At 38.9% G+C, this 20,815-nt stretch overlaps 1 protein-coding gene across 1 annotated transcript in view; it reads right to left on the minus strand.

Moving 5' to 3' along the window:
• ITGA2 (integrin subunit alpha 2) overlaps window positions 1–20,815 on the minus strand; it is a 66,162-nt gene that overhangs the window by 10,246 nt on the left and 35,101 nt on the right. The window contains exons 10-24 of the mRNA XM_056513212.1: window positions 19,692–19,765; window positions 18,222–18,360; window positions 15,520–15,665; window positions 14,676–14,819; window positions 12,626–12,829; window positions 11,701–11,837; window positions 10,120–10,259; window positions 9,019–9,170; window positions 7,880–7,990; window positions 7,224–7,306; window positions 6,298–6,439; window positions 4,607–4,699; window positions 3,526–3,602; window positions 3,348–3,431; window positions 222–324 (exon numbers count right to left, since the gene is read on the minus strand). Coding sequence (XP_056369187.1) covers window positions 222–324; window positions 3,348–3,431; window positions 3,526–3,602; window positions 4,607–4,699; window positions 6,298–6,439; window positions 7,224–7,306; window positions 7,880–7,990; window positions 9,019–9,170; window positions 10,120–10,259; window positions 11,701–11,837; window positions 12,626–12,829; window positions 14,676–14,819; window positions 15,520–15,665; window positions 18,222–18,360; window positions 19,692–19,765 — 1,829 coding nt within the window. The remainder of the gene's footprint in view (window positions 1–221; window positions 325–3,347; window positions 3,432–3,525; window positions 3,603–4,606; window positions 4,700–6,297; window positions 6,440–7,223; window positions 7,307–7,879; window positions 7,991–9,018; window positions 9,171–10,119; window positions 10,260–11,700; window positions 11,838–12,625; window positions 12,830–14,675; window positions 14,820–15,519; window positions 15,666–18,221; window positions 18,361–19,691; window positions 19,766–20,815) is intronic.

The raw sequence follows: 20,815 nt of genomic DNA on the forward strand, positions 1-20,815 counted from the left end.
CCAATCCCTCCCCCATTTTACTCTTGCAAATGTCATCCTTAACCTTATGAAGACTCCAAGCACTTACGCTATTTGCAATTTTTTTTTCTTACTTGACCTATTCAAAAGCTTCAAAATCAGACAATGAAAGCAGGAGTGGTTTTTTTAAACTAGGTTTTGGGAGCAGACTGGAGAGGGAGCTAAGGCAACTTCTTGAACCAGAACAAAACAGACTTACTAACCTTAAGTGAGAAGTTGAACGTGGGGCCAATACCTTCAAAATTATTCACAGTGGAAGGAATGTTATGACCAGAGTATACTTCATAAAAGTTGATGTTGGCAAGCCTGGTTAACAACCATAAAACAATACATTTCAATTTGGCAGCTGCTTTGAAAACATATGTTACTGGATATGCCTTTGTGAAACAGGTCAGAAGTACAGAAAGAGAAAAAGTCAGTCACTTAGACTGTTGTTTAAATTTTACAAAGTTGGTTAAGAAAATGGTGTCCTGAAGCCCAGAGCTGTAACAAACATGTGAAATTGAGACAAGAGAATTGTACAGGATACAGGCTCTCTCAGGCTTCTAGATCCTGCATTGTTTCAGGGCCATACTGCAAACTTCTCCTCTTGCACAAATTGCAACGTTCACGCTTGCAGTCATTTTTTTCTTCAGAGAGAGCCTTCCTGGCTGTCTTCCTAGGTATATCTGTAACTGGCTGGCTGTGGAAACGCAGGTATCAACCTGCTTATGTACATGGTACATGGCACATAGCCCTCATAATCATCTTTGGGCCACATTCTTTAGTCATTATGGGGCTTAAAATCCAGAATTTCCAAAGTAACATAGGTGATTTCAGCCCACTGCAGCATGGAATGGCAGGTGTGTGATGGAAGGACGTGTTGCAAGGACCTGTGGGTGCTTAAGGAGCTCAGTTAGTCAGAGCCGTGCTCAAAGGCAAGAAGAGCCTTGTGGAAAGTGAGTGCATCACACCCACTGCCTGCTACCTGTGAGCGCCTCTCTGCTAAACCATCCCAGAGCTGTCTCTGCTCTTCACCATTAGCCTTCATTACAAGGCTAATTTGAGCAGTCAAAAAGCAAGCTGCTGAGTGAGTTAACAAGAAATAGGGGCTATTACAACTCCAACGTCAGCTCTTCTGTTACACAAGGAATCTATCATCTTTACTGCTCTCCCTGATTAATCTGGGTAACATCTCTGCGTAGAATCCCAATTTATTGTGTGTGCAGTCTCACAGATGTGCTTCCTGATCAGTTGTGGTCCTCCACACTGGACTGTGGATCCTTTTAGAGCCTCCATACTTTCTCCAGTGGGCCCTTCCCTTGAAGGGCTTACTAACAGGGACACACATGAAATATTTTCTGCTTCCTTACTGCTGAAAACTCCAGTCCTTCCAGGATGAACAGCATCAGCTTCCTTGTCCTTTCAGGAGTCTCTGGTAAGACATATTGCTACATCTTCTCCTAGAAACTCAGGGAGTTATCCCTAGAAAGTCTTCACTTCAGCAAAACAATCCTTTTTTCTCAACCCTTGTGTTGTAAGTGCTTACTTCTTGGCTGCATTACCTGCCTCAGGAAGCATCTAATTCTAGATAAATGCTTCCTTAGCCATGGCTTAATATGCATTTCATTTAATTATTTTAAATTTATCATCTCCAAGAATAACTAACCATTTTCTGGCAGTAGGTATTCCTTCATTCCCTGATGTGCATATGAAATTGCATTTTCTCATATTTAAGAGATGTAGCAAAATTCAAATCCTTGTTTTCCCTTGAATAGCTTTTATAGACTCCATTCCTCACTTCTTCTCAAGCATTTAATTTAAGTTCATATTTCTCAGCTAATTAAACCTGCTGATTCAAGTTTGCACCATCTGAATTTCCTAAGAAGCTGGCCCTCTGTGCAGATGCTCCTGCAGTCTCTGCTGCTTCTGGTGAGGTCACATACAACTTTCTCAAGGAGCTGAAAAAACTTGCACCACTGACTCAAATGCTTCTCTGCACCTAAAATAATCTCAAAAATTCTGCATTACTCCAGGACTTATGCACCTATTCATGATGCAAAGCCTCTAAAATTCTGAAACTGCTTCCGCAGAGAAGGTTATAACACTAATCTTCTATACTGTGGTTCCTATTCCAGCTCATCCTAAAGAGCAGCCAACAGTTCCTGTAGCTGTGGTGATCTCTGAATATAAATTTCCTGGATCTATTTCTGCTGTGCATTTTGAAGCAGCTCCCTCTTTTTCAAATTTCTGTTATTCTCTGAGTATGTACTGTTTGGTTTTTTTAAATATCATTTGTATTTAGTAATTTTTGAACACTTTGGGATGCAAAAGCATTTTTTCACCAAGAATTGTGCAGTAAGTGTAATTACATGTTGATCCTAGAAATTCAGTATTTCGGACAGATAAATAAATCTTTTCTTTGATGACAATTCAAATATCCTACCTTGATCTGAGAGTGACACCAATCTATTTTTGTTTCAGTTTTAATCTAAGTTAAACAGTAACTGAAATAATAATTGTTTGGAACAGTAACAGACTAATTATTGTTTGAGTGCATCCCAGATCAGCAAAAGCATTTCCAAGGCTCAAGATAAGAACCTTCAAGTGCACTGTAAGAAGATAAAAGGTCTTAAAGGGCTTTTTGTTGTTCTTTGCCCCTGCCTGCTCAGCTTCCTCTTCTTACAAACCACCCTTCCCAGGGTAAAGGATCCTTCTTGCAGCAGCCCTGACTGGCCTTCTACATGGAGAAGAAAGGGCTGGCACCAGGCAGGGGGTTAGGTTTGAGCCAGAATCTGGATGGATTCTGGGAAAGCAAGGGAGAATCTGCCAGGTGTACCTCAGGTTTTAGTTCAAATCATTATCTCAAACTGCTGAAAGGTTTATATTCTTGCCCCACGTTCAGCATCCATTATTTTTTTTTCTTTTTTTCTTTTCGTCCTTTGCAGAGAATTTGAGTGGGGTATATTTTTTCTTTCGATATTCTTCTGTTTAGTTTTGATCACTGTAACTCCAGATTTGATCCCATGTCATTATATTTGAGCCCAGAAACCTAGTGTTATTATAAAGTATATACTATTTATGTTATCAAAACCACCTGCACTCTTTGGCCTTCACATCACTTTGGTTCACAAGAGCATCTGTGACAATTGTTCAGAGCTAAGCATGGGTCCACAACTTTCATAGCTTTTTACATTTAATATTGTAAATGTAAAATCTGCTACTACTGGTAAAAAGGTTATGACTTCCAAAACAAAAGCAAAGATTCACTATATTTTAGTGGCCTTTCAAGACTGTTACTTCAAGTAGCTTGGCAAAATGACAGTGTCTGTTTACATAACCCAGCATACCTTGTGAAGTGAATTTCTGCATCATATCGCAAAGGAATTGATAAGGTGACCTGGTTGTCCGAGTCTTGCTGTTCCTCACTTTCACTGTTCATCAAAACACATTTGAGTCAGCTGTAATAATATTGTTGTATACAAATAAGCTTTTAATACCTTTTTTTCATATCATTATGTACTTTACCTCAGTGCGTGAAAACTTAGAGCTGCCACATTCTGAAGATTTTTAAGGTTAAAATCAAAGCTAATATCAAAGGATACCTATGGAAGAGACAAGGAACACAAAGTAAATGTCTTGGGGACATCCAAGGGACTTCCCAAAAGATATTATTCATGTGTGCAACAATCTAGAACTGTCCTCTGTATCTGAATCTACAGATTTCTGTGTAATATTTCAGTAATTTCTTAATACTCAGAATTGATTTGTTCTTATATTCCCCTACAAATTGGCATCCTTACATAAACATGAGTTATTTGCATTTTAAAATTGTGTAGAACTAGCTACAGGTGCAACAAAAGATGTTCACAATTCCTTCCTTTTAAACTCCAGCATTGACACAAGCTTTGTAATCACTCTTTTCTTCCATTTGTTCCAGTAAGTCCACTTTGAGCAATTCCATTAAGAACAAACTTAACCTTTCATATATATATTTACTATTCTGCATGTCCCACCACAGAACATTGTATTTCTGTTCTTTCTAGCAAGTTTCTTATTACAATAGTTGATTATGTTAGAGGCTAGAACCCTCTTTCTGCTCTGCCCTTGAGGAATAAGAGATTCCATAAAACTATGGATATCCTGAGGTTTATGGCAGATATGAAAAAAAAAAAAAAAAAAAAATACAATTCATTGTAGGGCTGTGTGGGCCTCCTACCTCCTCCCAAAACAATACTGCTTTCTTGAAGAGATGAGATTCATAGAGCAGGGTGAAGGACTGAAGGAGGGATTTGATGGGAATTGTGCTCAGTTCTTAGGAGCCTGCACATGATGCTCTATGCTTCTCTGCCCCCAGCTTTTGATCTCCAAAAGTCACATAACTGTAGCAGCATTTGGAAGCTGTGAGTTGTGACAAATAAGCATGGAGAAGCTTTTTTCCTTTAATCTGGCAGGCAGACACAAATCTTAAGACCTAGTTTGCTTCTTTTAATGTCTCTGCTGTAAAATCTAAGAAGCTCTTATCAATAATAAATGCAGAGCTAGGGAAACATAACAGCAGAAAAGGTTTTGCGTATCATTCAAGGTTATTTGAACATGCTAACTGTACCTGTTGTCCTGTTCTGAAAACAGGATAGCTTATTTGGCAAATGACTGTACTTTGTGCTGCTCCTGTTTGACATGAGACTTCAGTCCCATCACTCTGCAGAGAAAACAGACAGAAACACCATCTTAACATCAGGTTTTGATAAGGTAAAGCGGTGTGTACCACCAACAGCATATGTACTATACTAAGGAGGAGTGAAAATGTGCAGCAGGTGGGTGGGGCATAGGCAGGGCCAGGAGGAAGCCACAGAAAAGGTGGGACAAGACCATTCCTACTCCATTTCTCATGGGCTGTAATCATCTTACTAGAACTTTGTGCTGAGCTTGGAAGAAGGAATACAGGCCGGAGAGTACAGGTCAGCTCTAGCACTAACTTCTGCAGTCCTTTTTTACAGAAGTTTTACAGAACTTTTGCAGACATACTTGCACAATCTTACAGCTGGTTAAGTACTTTCACTGTAGAATTTTGTGTGCGAAGGGGAATTCATACAGAAATCAAACTTTCTGTAGAAAAATCTGCCATACATAATAGTTTGTTTACTACTTTGCAGACTATGGGCTTGTCATCATCCCTGATTCAAAGACAAATTCCCAGACCAGAGCCAGTTATCAACCCTTGGAGAAGAATTTATTAAAAAGTACTGTCTTTTGTAAAAAACATTCCTAGTAGACATTTACCATTCATGAATTGTGCTACAAAAAACCCCTCAAAACAAAACCCCAAAAAGACCCATACATACTCAGTTTATGTTTTTCCTCCTGCCTTGAAGCAGGCACATTTTTGGTCCAAACTTCACTTGCAGGCTGAAGTGCTTCTAAGCAAATGGGCTTTTAAAGCAAAAGAAAATTCTATCTCCAGTGTGGTCTTTTGGCAGGAGTGAAATGAACAATCTTGCTGCACAACAGGATGGGGAGGTAGAGAGGCACCCCCAGCATTGTGTGCAGTACTTTTGCCAATTCATTGTTCAGAATAATGCTGCTCTTGGGCAGGAATGAATGCTATCCCTCCTCTCCCTTAAGATTGCTCTGGATTTCACCCCCAGGATTATCACGCACCTCTCCAGCAGGAGCCTGACCATATAAACCAAGCACTGAAATCTGCATTTCATCCTTTGTGAATTGGGAGCAACAATTTAAATTATAGGTATATTGCATTCCCCAAAATAGTATGCATAATTCCTCTCTTTTCCCTTCTCTAAGATAAAATTTGTTGAGAGAAGAGCTTTTGGTATAGTAATCATGTCAATCTGATTAACTGTCTAGCTGGAACACATGGCCTTGGCAGCAACGCTATTTCTAGATCCAAAGTCTGTGCTTTAAGGATTCATCATCAATGCTGCATGTCTGATCTATCAAATACAAATTCCCTGTGGCACAGCAACTGCTTCAGGCATGTTGCTGAGAGTTAAGAAGAAGGAGTGTGTGCCAAGGCCTAAAGTGAGGAAAAGATGTCTGAGGTGAGGTCAAACTCAACAAGTTGCCAGCTTTTATGCTGAGTTGGAAATATCTCTCCTTGACCTAAATAAACTGATATGCTGGGGGAATTATTCTGGTGTCCAAGAAAACAAATTATGAGAGAGTTTTGTACAGACATTCTTTTCTGGAATAGGTGCTAGAAAGGGGAAAAAAAAAATTTCTCTGAGAACCTCGAAATCAGGGACAATAACAGAAACAGTGAAGTTGTGTATCACGCACCGGTAAAGAAGATGAAGCAAAAAACAAGTTGTCTGAAAAATTAGCCTGGATTCTGGTGTTATATGCATTTTCCTTTTTATTTCTCAATTTCACATTGAACGTTAGTCTTCTGTTTTTGCTGCTGACAATAAACTGTTGTTTGCTGTTGGAAAATAAAATCCATTGTTGTAAATAGAGGTACTAGAACAGCTGTGGATCAGGAAAATGTGTTGCCTGAAGCCAACAACAAATAATAAGCACAGCAAGACATTTCCTACATTGTACACACTTAAACACTCTGCTTTCTAAACCCCTTGGCATAAGAAATTCTAACATGGTGTTTCCTAAAACCAGATAGAATTATTGTCTTCCCAAAGTGTAGGACTTTGATTATGTGTTGTTAAAGTGACTTTGCTGAATTTTCAAGGGGTCTACCCTGGTGGGAAGGTGGACTGAGTGGGCAGCAGACATGGGCAGCCTTATCTCTGTGATGTACATGTATGCAGATATCTGATGTGGACTTAGAATATGTGCTGGCCAAACAGCTGACCACAGCTCCCCACTGGCACAGCTACCGCAGGATCCTTGCTGCTCCCTGTAGGAGGAACAAAGAGAGCTGCTGCAGTGCTGCTGCTCTCCCATTGTGCTCCCTTTCCCAACAGCAGCCAGTCAGACACAATTTGTCCAAATACTATGTTCCTTCATCTCTAAGGTACCAAAATTTGGGTTGGTCTAAGCTGACAAGAGTTCTATGTTTGTGTTCCTATCCCACCTCTTTTTCCTTGATTAAATTTAGATTAAAATACCATTGCTTTTTTTATCCATGCTGTTTCTAGGTAGATGTTAAACTAGAAAGGCATTCTCCTCTAGAAACTCATCCAAAGCCTACAGACAAACCAATTGGTGAAAACACTGGACCCTAACAGCTCCAATGATTCAGCTCTTACCTGTCCTCTGCCTTCTGCTGAACATTCAGAACAAGATCACAGATACAAAGTTCATCTTCACCACAGTCTTTAATAAAAGGAATCTAGGAAAAACAAAAACATTTCCTGAATGACAGGGCTCAACATTTAATATTATCTGAAGACACTAGAATGCAAACACCTTCAAGCTGAAGCACGTTCTTGGTTTGCAGATAAGAAAATCCCTCTGAAGAACATTAAAAAACTTCACAAGGGAATGAGTGAACTGAATAACGTGTTGCTACATGTCAACTGATCAAAGAACAGTACAGACAGGCGACTGTCCAATGACAACAAAGGTGATGCAGTCAAATTAGTTCCACCTCTCTCATGTACATTTCACTGTAGAATAAACTGAAAAAAATCTTCTTTGCCATCAACTAGAAGTTCCCATCAACAGTGATATGGCTGAACTAGCGTTGCTTGTTTTGCTACAGTGGCTGATGTCTCTGTGTGTGTGTGTGTGTGTGTGTGTGTGAACAAGCTCATGCAATACAGGCAAATGTACAAAAGGAACCAGGGGATGCCCCTCCATGTGACTTACATGGAACACCCCTTTTCCCTCTTTGGTGTTTGTGGGCCATGCATTATGGATGTGTATAGCCATGCACATCTGAATAGCAAATCTGCACACTCACACTGTACGCCACAGATGCTGGAGAAGATATGTCCAGGACAGGGCTGGAGCCAGGATTTGCAAGGCCAATGTCAATGCGCAGACCAAGTGAATTCACTGCATCTGAAGGCTCCTGTAAAACACATGGTTCAAATGATGGCTGGCAGCACAGAAAACAGGGTAAAACTGGCCACTTCTGCTGAGCATTGAGAATGCACTGTAAAAAAATTCTTGCTCCAAAAAAGGAGAAGCAACACTTCAAAACTTAATTTCTTAAAGAAAATATTTTTGTGAGATTGACTAATGGGGGCTCCTCTAGGTTAACAGTTTTCAGTGTGATTTCCATAATAAAACTGATTTTTCTAGCATTCCTGGAGACCGTGCACATCACAGTAATTATTAGGGCTAAGGAAATGCATTGTCTGCAGCTGTAGGAGCTGGTCCTCAAAGCCAACACCAGGCAGCTTTCATTCTCATCTAGCTGAAGAAGTCAAATCCCTATTCCACTCTGCCTTACCATCACAAAGAGCATCTGGGCCCGAGTGACACTAAAACACAGTAAATGCCATGTTTCCTCTTTTTCTCAGTACTGGATGAATCACCCTCTAGCTCTATGGCTCACCACTCCACATGGCACTAAATGTGATCAATCACTGCACTCCAGAGCAAGGACAAAAGTCCTCTACCTGACCTAGCATCATGCAACAGGACTTAAGGCAAGCCACAGGGCTGTGTTCAGTCTTTGGTTCTGGAGAAAAATGGAGACCTGCTTATTTTTATTTAATTCCAGGGATTAGTATGCACCCAAAGTTTGCCTGAATGTTAGTCTGAAGAAAAAAGTTGCATGTATGTCTTAGTTCTTACAGAAGAATCTACTCAGAGGGAAATTAAAATCTATTTAAACTATAGACCATGGGCTCTGTATTACACCAGAGCAGAATAACACAATTAAGAACTCTCTTTCCTATCCTAAAAATTTGTACTGAATGTGACAGCTATTAGTTTCTATGGAATCATAATCTTGTTAAGTATTTTTCAGCTGGGGGGACTTGGGAAACATAAATAATTCAGTCCATCATGCATGAAATTGACATTACAGACAAAAAACTAATCCAAGTCTTCCTCTGGTCACTTCTGTTATGCAACATTACTTGCACTTACTTGTACACTGAAGACATCATGAACACAATTCTCTTCACGATGCACCACAAGATCCCTCTGCATGTACCTTTCATTATTTTCTTTGAAAAATCCTCTAGAAGTCACTCTGGAGGACTGGAGATCTGCATCCAATGTTGCATTGTACTTTATAGCTACAAAAAGAGTAACAGTACATTTTTGACTGAGCGTGGTTGCCCGTGATCTCATTACTATATTATAGAGACAAGGCTTTCCAAACCACACTAAATATTTCATGTTTTTCATAGCTAAACACAGAGCAGTTTCAAAACGAAAATACTTTCTCTTGTGTTTTCCCGAGCAGCCAGACAGGTTGAGGTCCTGATCTGCAAGGAACACATTAAATGGCAATCAATCCATCCTCCACTGCAGATGTGTGAGCCTGCAGCTCAGGCAAGCAGCCAGTCAGCAGGGCCAGGGACACTCTAGATAAAGGGGCCTTGCAACACCATCACTGAACTCAGTGTGACTTTAAAGAATCTGCATCTTCTCTTCAATCACATAGTGATTTCCACCTTCTCTTTGTTTTATGACTAATGTGTTGTGGAAGTTCATTGTTATTTTATAGCTTAAAATCATGAGTTCCTAAAGGCACTTTATGTAGCACTGAAGCAGTCCAACTGGTGGTGTCTGTGAGACTGAACTTAAAAACTTCATGGGAACCCACTTCTGGTCACAGAAATATTTACTATCCTCTGAAAAGAAGAGCTTCCTCCCACTAACAACTGCTCTGAGCCTCTGGAAAATATTTAATTTTCTTTTTCTGAGGAGAGAGGAAAAGCATGCAGTCTGTTGTTGAAACCCGAAGGTTGGAAAAACCCAGCTCCTCACTAATGACCTTTTTGGGGATTGCTGAACAACAAGGACACAGCTCTCTTCTATACTGTTAATTCCCCACTTTTCAAAGAGTATGGAGCCAGTGATAAATTAGGTCTTAAAAACACTTTCTCAAGCACTTAAGTTTTACATTGATTTTGTGATTCTTGACATTCAATCTAATACAACTTTAGACTTTACATTATTCATTTGAATAATGGACTTTTGAGGAAATTAATATAAGAAAAATAATTGAAATACTCTTACCCACATGATTATTTTTCTTAGCAGGTCTAAATGTAGCCTGAAAACATATTTTGACAGTTATATCCGTATTCTTGTTCAGCAGACTGATTTTCTCAGGTTTAAATGAAGCATTTATGGACACATTTGCAATGCCTCTTGACCTGAAAAATATATTTTAAAAGTTACATGGGGTTTTGAAGAATGCTGGGCAACACAGAAGCTGTTGTCTAATACTATCTATAAATGTTAGTATTGACTTTTTTTTGGTTCCCAATGTAAACATCTTTTAATGGCACTGGTAAAATTATTTTCCTTAGGTATACATTAATTTGTTGATATCGTTGCTTACAGTAATAATAATATGTCATGTCAAATTAATGGCTTATCGATCCTAATGCTCTAATCAATTCCCCAAGGTATCAGAGAATGAAGCCCTTGGCCTGTTTTCCAAATAAGTAACCTTCTGCTCCTTTAGAGCTCTTCTGGGAAGGTGAGAATGGGTAATTCTTCATTTTATTTAATAATATAATTTTTTCGAAAAACAACTTTCATGTAATTACTCAAGATTTTGAAGAACAGTTTCAAAGGAACTCCACATGTAAAAACAAACACTTTAATCAAAACAAAATGCATTAATCAGCCCAAATGTCAGAGCAAAAGAAGAATGAGCATCTTCATTAATCAAATCTAAATAAATGCTGGTACTTCAAGGAGCATAATTTTTTTAAATGAAATTCCCAGCAGCAGCAGCAGCAGCAGTCAAAGGTCCAAACTGACCATTCATTTTTAATTATCTTGTTTCATTATGAAAGAAGTAGCAATTCAGTGATATTTTTCTTACAATGGGGAGCCTCAGGCATGAAAACAGGCAACAGATAGGAAAGGAAACAGTATTTGAATTTAGCTCCTCAAGCAAAGAGTGGAAATCACAGCCTACTTAGGCAGGAGGATGATTTGGGTTCTGTGAAACCTTTTTGTATTTTGTGAAAGTACTCTGACTTCTGTGGCAAAGGCAATGTGCCATTGAAAACGTGTTTCTGGCCAGAACTAGGTGTCAGCTCTCTATTGCTGCTCTCTGTCCTTACCCTGCAGGACAACACTCCCCCCATCAGCCAGCAAAGGTCACACAGGTTGTGTGAGATGTACCTGCACCTGTCTCAGGCTCAGCTACAAAATTATACTGTGCTACCGAGGGACACAGCCTGCTGTTCCAAACACTCTCCATCAAGCCCCATTCCCTGCTGCTGCCCCTTTCCCTCTGTGTCTGCACAGCAGTAGCAGGCAGATGTCTCCTGGCCTCTCTCATTCCTGGTCAGGTCCCTCCCAGCAGCTCTGTCACCTGCCTTCCTCCCACATGCCCTGGCTCTGCCCTGTGTGCTGCCTTGGCTTTCCGTGGTTTAATGATAAATGCTTAAAAGAGATTTAGTTTAATGCTCTTTTTTTAGCTAGGTTTGATAGCAGTGATGAGGCAGTAAGTGTGTTAGCACTGAACATGTGGAATGAAAGGGCTCTTTAATTTGCTTATTTTCCTCTTTAATTAACTACATGTTCAACTGCTGCATCTGAATCACTAACTTCCTTTCTAAGAAAGAGTATACCAACCATAGCACAACCACATTTCCATCAGCACCAACTGATACGTCAGTAATGCCATCGTCATCTAAGTCTCTATGGCCATCTACTGATCTTCCAAAGAATTGGAGCTTTTGTCCAAAAGCAGAATCCGATCCTAAGATTTTCTGGGAAAGAGAGTTTGGTTACTGAGTTTGCCAAAGCATGCTTAATTCTGTAGATAGCAGCCTAATTAATAGATTTTCACTGATACTCCCTGTATATGCAATATATTGTTTAAACAAAATGCATTTGTGGGTGTTTTCTCAGATGCTTTTGCAGCACTTCTTTCTCCTCTGTTGGAGCAGACAAAGGACTAGATTTTTCTGTCTTGGGAGCAGACCAACTAACTCACTGCTGTATGCCAGATACAGCTGGAAACTTTTTCCATCTCACACTGAGCAACTCAAAGAATATGAAGCTTAATAGGAGTTCTAAAAAATATTTGCTGCAACCAGAAAATCTGTGTGGAAAGTGATAATAAGATTACCATCATAGTATATATGAAGACCAGTGAAAGACTTCCCCTTTAATACTATATATTTGTAATTTGCAGAGCTGGGATTTATCTAATCTTCATTGCTGTACATCAACACTAAGAAGCTGAAAATAATCAGTGTCAAACACTTTTAGGATATTAGCTGACTTCACACTCAGGCATCAAAAATGGCTCAGAATAAGCTTCTTGCACATCCTTTTCTTCTATACAGTTCAGTTACAAGCACCACAACATCAACCTGGGTATGCTGACAACTGAAGAAGGAAGGAGAAACACAAAATGTGAAATAAACCATGAGAATAACTGTACTCCTTCAAGAGGCTGAAACAGTAGCCAATTAAAACACAGAAAACCTTCAGTTTTCCTCTAGCAGATTTAAAGGTACCGAGAACAGCACTATGCAACACAGTTATTTACCTGAGAATATTTGGTACGTATAGTCTTTTGAAATCCATTATAAATGTAAATTGCTCCAGAGTTTTGGTTTTCCAATGGTGCACCTATTACAACATCATTAAAGCCATCCAAGTCAATGTCTGCAAGTGCTGCAATTGCTGATCCAAAGCGTGCATTTTCTGACCCCTGTGGACCTTCCAAGAGTTCTTGTTGATCCAAGATTCTCTTTAAAAATTGAAAAATAAGAAAAAGCAGAAGCACAACTATCATTGCACCAGATTAGACATAGGAGCAGTATCTATGTGCATTGTTTTTTGTTTCTGTTTTCCAGTACATTCCCCTCAGATAGCTCAACACTGAATTCCTTCCCCATTGTACTGCCCATTCAGTTTGCATTATGTCTCAAAGTCTTGGCAAGAATTACACAGCAAAATCAAAGCCTGCTATGCAAAATACTAACAGCAAATATAACCATATGTATGAAGCTTAAATGCCCTCTCTGTCCTCATCTGACTGTTCTGAAGTTTCACAATACATTGAAAAATACAGTTTCCAGTTTTGGATTACTGGTTTTTATGCAGAGGGAATGGAAATTATGTAACTGGACATAATTCTTTGAAACAGAAATGGAATTTCCTTACTAAACTAATGCAAAAAACATGTGTCCAAATGGTAAACTCCTGACCTCTCCAATGCCAATGAAGAAAGAAAGATTGGAGATCTTCATAGTTAAATAATCCCACTTACATTAGATTAAATGCAACTCTGGCAAATAGCATTCTCACCTTTAACCTCAGTTATCATACTGTGCTTAAAATTTTGGAAGTAACAGCCAAGTTATTTATGAAAAATGACTAGAAAACTATTACTTGCGCAATGGGGACAACTTGCACAAATCCAGATTATTTTAAAAATATTAAAAATACCTTTCATTATTCTTTCTTATTTCAAATTTAGGTAATTTTAAAGCAAACATTTGACAACAACTAAAACTTGCAAGACAGTCTTCCAATTTATTTGGTTTTCAAAAGCAAAGAAAAAATGTCCTTTCATTTTTCTTTTCTTTCATATCTCATGTCTGATACCACAGGCAAAAAGATGAAAGTCAGCTGCCAAGTTTCAGCTCCTTCATCTACATTGAAATTGTTTTAGGAAAGTTTCCTGCTGCATCAGGATACTCTGACTGAGATTCTGCTGAGAAGGGTGGTCCTTCCTCTCTTATTTATTTGATTGTAATTTAACTAGCAAAGAGACTGTTTTCTGTTTTCTCTGGTGTATGTCAGATACTAATTTACTTTGCAGACATCCAGTGAATGAAAGACTATTCAAAAATGCTCAGAGAGCTGAGTATGGTTAATATACATATTCTGGAAACACCTACTACGGGTCTGAATAAAGAGTACTGTCAGTCAAGCATCAGACAAATAATTGAGCTTTACTGAATAGAGGGGACAACAAGAGTTATGGTAACCCTCCAGTGTTATAGTCTACAAAACAATGCAGAAGAGCATTTCTTAGAACTGCTTTGGGAATACTGTCAGGCATTGAATACATTCACCAAAAACAAATGGCAAATTAGTTAGCAGAAGCCTTGAGCTAGGTTTTTCAGAGATATGGCCAACCCATAAGCACATTGCCTGACACCAGGACCAGGGAGACACCAAGAGCACCAGGCCCCTGACCACTAACAGTGCTTAACCACTGCCTTGCTCATTGGCTCCACTTTGGTCTGTTCCAGCTGCTGAATTCCCAGATTACACGCACAAGCAGTGCTGGGGTGAGTTTGCAGCTGCTGCTGAAAAGCAGAACATGCAAGGCAGCATTGGACAGGCCTCCACACACAGCCCTCCAGCCAGGACGCCTTGGCACCATTCACCCCTGCCCTTATGCCACATCCCAGGAAAAGCACTGCACTCTGTTTCTTGTTAAAAAGGAAAAGTCTCTTGAAATATTTCTAACACCTTGAAAAGATTCACTGGATCTGGACAGGCCAAAGGCCTTTTAGCATGCATGTGGCCAATCTGATTTGAAAGAAATAGCCCTAAGCAATGCTGGCTTGAGCCATTTTTACCTTTGTGATGGAAAACATGTATACTCTCCCTTCTTCCTTCTTCAGGTCATTCATATACATTGGTGCACCCACAAGCAGCACATCTGTCACAGAATCCCTGTTGACATCTACTGAACACACCACACTGCCAAAGTAGGAGCCAATCTGAAATCAGTAGTAAATGGGTTGTTCGCTGTATATGGTTTTTGTAAGTCATGTTTTAGCACCTGATTCTGAAAACCTTACATCCAGTAATATTCAAATACTACTGAATATTGATGAATTAAGTTAAATCTGTAGGAACTCTTATGGTTGGAAGAATCATATACATATACACATACTTCAATGTTTCTGTCCTGTAGTTGCTGCTATGGCTTTACCACTCAGCAATACAAATTCCAAAAGAAAGTAAGATGTATTTTTTGTAACTGCATATAAAACTACCCAACCTCTGATCTACTCTCAGATTTGTCTTACAGATGATACCAAAACCAACTAAAATAATTCCTCTTTTCCAGAGAAAGAAAAAGGGATTGAGCTCCCAGATCTGTCTTCTGATGTCATCTACTTCATAACTTCTCAGGCAGAGCTGAGATCGCTGAGTCTCTCCCAATGTGAATTGTTGAAAGAAGGATACATTAGTTAGATTTGTGTATTATCTTTGACCAGTAATTGGATTACTTCCTAAAGTACTGTTTAAGAGTTACAGCTAACCGCATTGAAATAGTCTAGTGGCAGAGAAAAGTTCAAGTGGATTCTAAATGCTTTGAGACAAAGAGGAATTTTCAAAACAAATTGCAATTTACTGCTGGGTCAACAAAAACAGATTCCTGAAAGTCTGTATTCATGACCAAAATATACTTGCCTGCTCGCCTCTCTGTGACTGCACAATTGCAATATTACCATCACTGTCAACATCATAAACCACCACTCTGCCAGTGTAGTTGGATCTTGGTGCACCAGCAACAAAATAGACAGAGCTCATAGTTGAGAGAACAGCAACAGAATAACCTGGGGATAGAAGCCAACATTTAACATATGTGAGAGACCACTGATTACAATTTATCAGTTGGTTATCCATAAGGGTACAGAGGATGAGTCAATCTGGTATGTTAATTGCAGAGTGACAATTACAGATGGGAAGTTATGCTGTCACATATGCATAAAACTTGCACTATTCTCCTGGAGAAAACAATGACACACAGATCAAGTTGAAGCAGGTTTACAGAATAACACAATAGCTTAGCCTATTGAGTAAAATGTAGACCACAAAAATGTCATGCTTGTGAAGGAGACAAGGAAAAAATGTGCAAAAAGTATCTTGGAAAGAAGAAATAAAAAGAAATATGAGATGAACGTTTGAACCAGCCTTGGGAGGAACACCTAGCTTCTGCAAAGTTTGCAGTGCATTTTCCCACGGCTCACCAAACTACAGACCAGTGGTTTGTGTGAATAGAAGAGGCTACATTAACAGCTTGTTAGCTGCAGGGTTGATTTAACTTCTTTGAACGTTTTAATCCTCATTACCATTATTCTAGCATTTACTTGCTTTTAGGAAACATAATTTAGTACCTGCAAAAATGTAAACATGTATTAGAAGCAGAAATCTAGCATTAGTACGTACTTTAGATTTCCGTGGTTTAGTTCCAGAAAATTTATTTTAAGCCAAGAAAACAAAGTCATCCCTTTATAAAGTCTATAGTTAAACTCAACAACAAAATGCCAGTGATGGGACAGAAAATGCAGATCTTTAGCAAGCTGCAGAATGATATGAGGAGCACAGTCTGAAAGGACTATGCCTTGATCTTTACATCACACCAATCTAATTCAGATTATTTGTTCAGACACAGAGTGAGAACAACTTTTGTGACTGGAAGTTCAATGAGCAACTAAACAAGATTTTATTTTATGATATTTCAAGATTTTCCTTTTACAAGATTTTACAAGTACACACCTTCCTAATTAACACAGAATACAATAATTTGAAGTGAGTGGCTGCAGTGCAGAACAGGGGCCAATTGATCAGGCTGTGATGTTCTAGCAGCTCTTTAACTTGCACTCCCCCAAGCTGGTGAGAGTGAGCTGGTATGGAGAGCTCCTACTGGAGGACAGAAAGTGGAAGGGAAATAAAGGGACAGACAAGGCAAAAAACATTGTTTACTCCAGAAAAATTAAATACACTAGAACTGTCTTGTAGAGAAAGGAAATTACCTGAGTTTTTAAAAATTATTAAGAAAACTAAGTAAGAGAAAGTCTGAAGAGGTCATACATTCAGAAGACCTACTGCTCATTTGGTTAGGTTTAGGTTTATTGTTGGATGCAAGTAATACTGAGCCATAGGGGAAAAAAGAGAGTATCTTAGTTGCAAAGAGAGCATATTCAAGAATGAGAAAGTCATAGATGCTTAATGTAGTAGCATTATTCAGGGAACAGCATAGCAGGCATGTTGAAGGTTACAGAAAACATTTCAATGAACTGTGGATACTGGCTTTATTGGGTCACAAAAACATAGAGATTATAAGCAAAATCTCTATTAATTGGTAACAATATTCAGAATCTACAAACTGAACTGGAAAAGGCCAAGGGAACAGCAAGCACATACGAAACAATGGAATGCCAATCAGCTTCTCATCCTCATCAAACTGGGGAAGAACACTCAAATATTGTAGCAGAAGCAATTCATAATGATGAGTGTGATTCACTAAGCAGCCTTTTCAAATCCTGTAATTTATTATGTCTCTGTGACCGTGCTGGTTTTGGCTGGAATACAGTTAATTTTCTTCACAGCCGCTGGTGCGGAGCTGTGATTGATTTATGCTGAAAACAGTGTTGATAACACAGGGATGTCTGAGTCACTGCTGAGCAGTGCTCACACAGTGTCAAGGCCCTCTCCTCTCCCCACCCCACCAGCGGGGAGGCTGGCAGGGGTCACAAGGAGCTGGCAGGGGACACAGCCAGGACAGCTGCCCACAAATGCAGGGTGTGGCTGCAGGGGTGTCCCATTCCATATGCTGGCATGCTCAGCATGGAATGAAGGAGGAGGAAGGAGGGATGTTCAGAGTGATGGTGCTTGTCTTCCCAAGTCACAGTTGTGTGTGTTGGAGCCCTGCTGTCCTGGGATGGCTGAACACCCGCCCGCCCATGGAAAGTGGTGAACAAATCCCTTGCTTTGCTTTGCTTGCATGCATGCATGCATGACATTCACTTTATCTGTATCTCAACCCAGGAGTTCACTCACTTTGACTCTTCCAGCTCTCCCATTCTCACTTTCCTTAAGAGGAATGACTGAGTGGCTGCTTGGCTGCCAGCAGGGGTTAAACCACAGCTGTGACAAAGACTGATTTTTTTTTTTTTTTTTAGCTTACCACTTTGATATTAGTAGGATTTAAAAAAAGTCAAGTTTTTATTCAATGTTGGCCAGTAAAAATAATCTTTTTTGACCAAAAATTTTTTTTGCATTCTCAAATAATTTCTTAGCACAAATCTGGCTAGAGGAGAACTTTCCAGCTTTTTTAATATCTTAATCAAGGTTTTATATATTTCCAGATTTGTATTTCAGCCCCTTACCTAGATATGAACTATGATTTCTGTCCTGTAGAATCTTCTCAAACACATGGCTGGGAAAGGTGGTGGCTCTGTCTGAAGACTCCTGAACTATTGTTCCACTCCAGTCATAGGCCCCAACTGCACCCAGCAGCAGAACATCCTTTAAAAAACAAAAGTCAGTATTTTAGAACTACCTGATTTAGAAAAAGTGTGAGCAAAGCTGAAGGTCCTATGCATGATTTCCTACATCACTGTGTTTTTGCCAGTGATGAAGCCTAAAGCCTGCAGGCAGCTGACTGGAGCTGCCCATAGTTGCCACTTTTTTTGCAGAACTTTACTGCCCTATTAAGAGGGATTATCACCCTCCTACTGCAAGAGGATAAGTGACTGCTTTAGTTCCTGTGGCACTGCAACTCATGATAAAATGGGTTTATTTAAAAGCTGTGATAGTTTCCTTAGTCTGTCCACTCTGGGGTTGGGCTGACTCAGTCCATGTTTTACACACCCATGATCCTCAGAACACTGAGGATCACACAAATGCAGCTGTACAAAAAACCTGCAGCCCTTTTCTCTACAACAGAAGTGCCAATGACAGCACACTTCAGCTACAGTTTAATGCTTTATGTAAGGAGGTGTTCTTGAGAGAACAGTTAAATCTAAAATCCAAATTAGAATGGTTTATTATTCAGAATACTTCATACAGAAACACTTAATCTTATACTTGTACACAGAAAACAAACATAGTTTAGTTTATTCAAGTAACTAAAATTCTTCACTAAACTGAGGTGCTGCTACAGAAAACTACAATAAAACTGAATGTGCAATTTTCCTGAAAAATGTTCATATGTTTCTCATTTTCTTGCTATTTCTTAGCATCAATTGCTTCATAATTTAAAACTTCAATTTGTGCAAATACAGAGAACTTATTAAAATTATTTCAATTATCTTTAAGGGCTATAAGAAAGAAACAGTCTTCTTGTATTTTCAGTTGAAAACTTACTGAACCACATTTGGATTTTACAAGGAGGACTTATTTGATAAAGATAAGGTTAAAATCGACTAGTGTTAAAATATATCTGATTTTTTGGTTCTAGCTTTTAATTGAAGTATGCTTTAAACAAATATTATTAATTTTATAATTTATACATAAATTATTTTCAGACTTGATTTATTTATATTTTGGTGACTGCCTACCAGCTTTACAATATAGCTAGTCACAAACATGGAGGAATTAAATTTTTCCTGCTACAGGAACTCAGAAATCACTGAAATAATTGTATTAACACATCTTAAAATTAGTACATTAAACAAACTATAATACAACTACACTAATTAATATATATTAAAATAAAAAAATTTAAAGGATAATTTGATATTCTCCTCCTTGTAAAAAGTTCTTAAAACTGGACATTGTGTTTTTATTTTTCTTTTCTTACACTCATGGTACATATGTATATCTATTTGTATCATTTAATAATTAAACTCTCATACCTTTTTTTGCGAGTAATATGCACTGAAGCCCACCTGTGACATTTCCATTTGGAAAGTATCACCTTGATCAGTACCTGGTAAAACAGAGATGCATACATGGTTATCTCTATATGACCACACAAAGTCCAGTCTTGCTGCCTCTGAGTTCAGCTATAGGGGCCACATCTATCCACCAGTTTGGCTAAAGCACTTACAAACCATGGAAATCAGAGCTGGGAAACTGTAGAAATTTTAGAGAATTTAATGGCAAATTGATAAGATGGAGCCAAGAGCCATGCTAAAAGTCTCTTCCAAAAAGGGCAGAAGATGATTGTCAAAGAGAGATGGTTTGAAACAGTTTGCACAATCTTGTCACTGGGGCTGGTCTCTTTTTGTGTTTCCTAGGAAGCATTAATATCCTGAAATAACAGTTTTAATGACTGTATATTCACAACTTTCAAATAGGAAATTTTATTTTCAAATAATTTTTCATTTCTTTTCATGCTTTCATTATTTTCACCTCTAAAAACTGTTGCAATTATCTTGAAGAATACTGTGACATCCATTTCCTAAGTCAGATGGGTGGGAATTCAGTGGGAGTAGTCAGTAAAAAGACTATTCCCCTGCTTTGAATAGAAGCATGGGCCTGGCAAAGAATAAATGAAGGTGAAAGAGAAGGGATGATTTTCTCCTGAGCACAGGAAAGTGGCAGACATAAGCTCCTTAAGGAGCTGAGAGTAGGTTACCCATCTCCAAGGCAAGGTATGAAATTAACTTAAATTTAAAAGCTGGCTTTTGGGACAGCCGAAGTATCTCTGTGCCACCCCTGCAGCACCTTCCTCTTCACGATACACAGGAGTGTGGGTGGTGCTAGGGAGGGGGCCTGGTAGGCACCACACAAATTGCATTTTCAGTTCTGCAGTCAGTAACCTAATCTTCTGTTTTGTTTTGTTTTTTTTTTAAATTTAAAATGGCTTAGGATTCACACAGGTGAAGCTTAAAGCATAAAGATACCTTTATTCTTTTGGTGGTAGCAAATACATTTGGCTGCATATGGAAAAGCCCCCATGCCTGAAGCCCCTGACATGATAGAAATTTTCATCAGCTGGGAAATGTTTTCCCCAAACTGCATAAATTAACTTAAG

Source organism: Oenanthe melanoleuca, chromosome Z (genome assembly GCF_029582105.1).
Source record: "Oenanthe melanoleuca isolate GR-GAL-2019-014 chromosome Z, OMel1.0, whole genome shotgun sequence".
In the NCBI taxonomy this organism is placed as follows: domain Eukaryota; kingdom Metazoa; phylum Chordata; class Aves; order Passeriformes; family Muscicapidae; genus Oenanthe; species Oenanthe melanoleuca.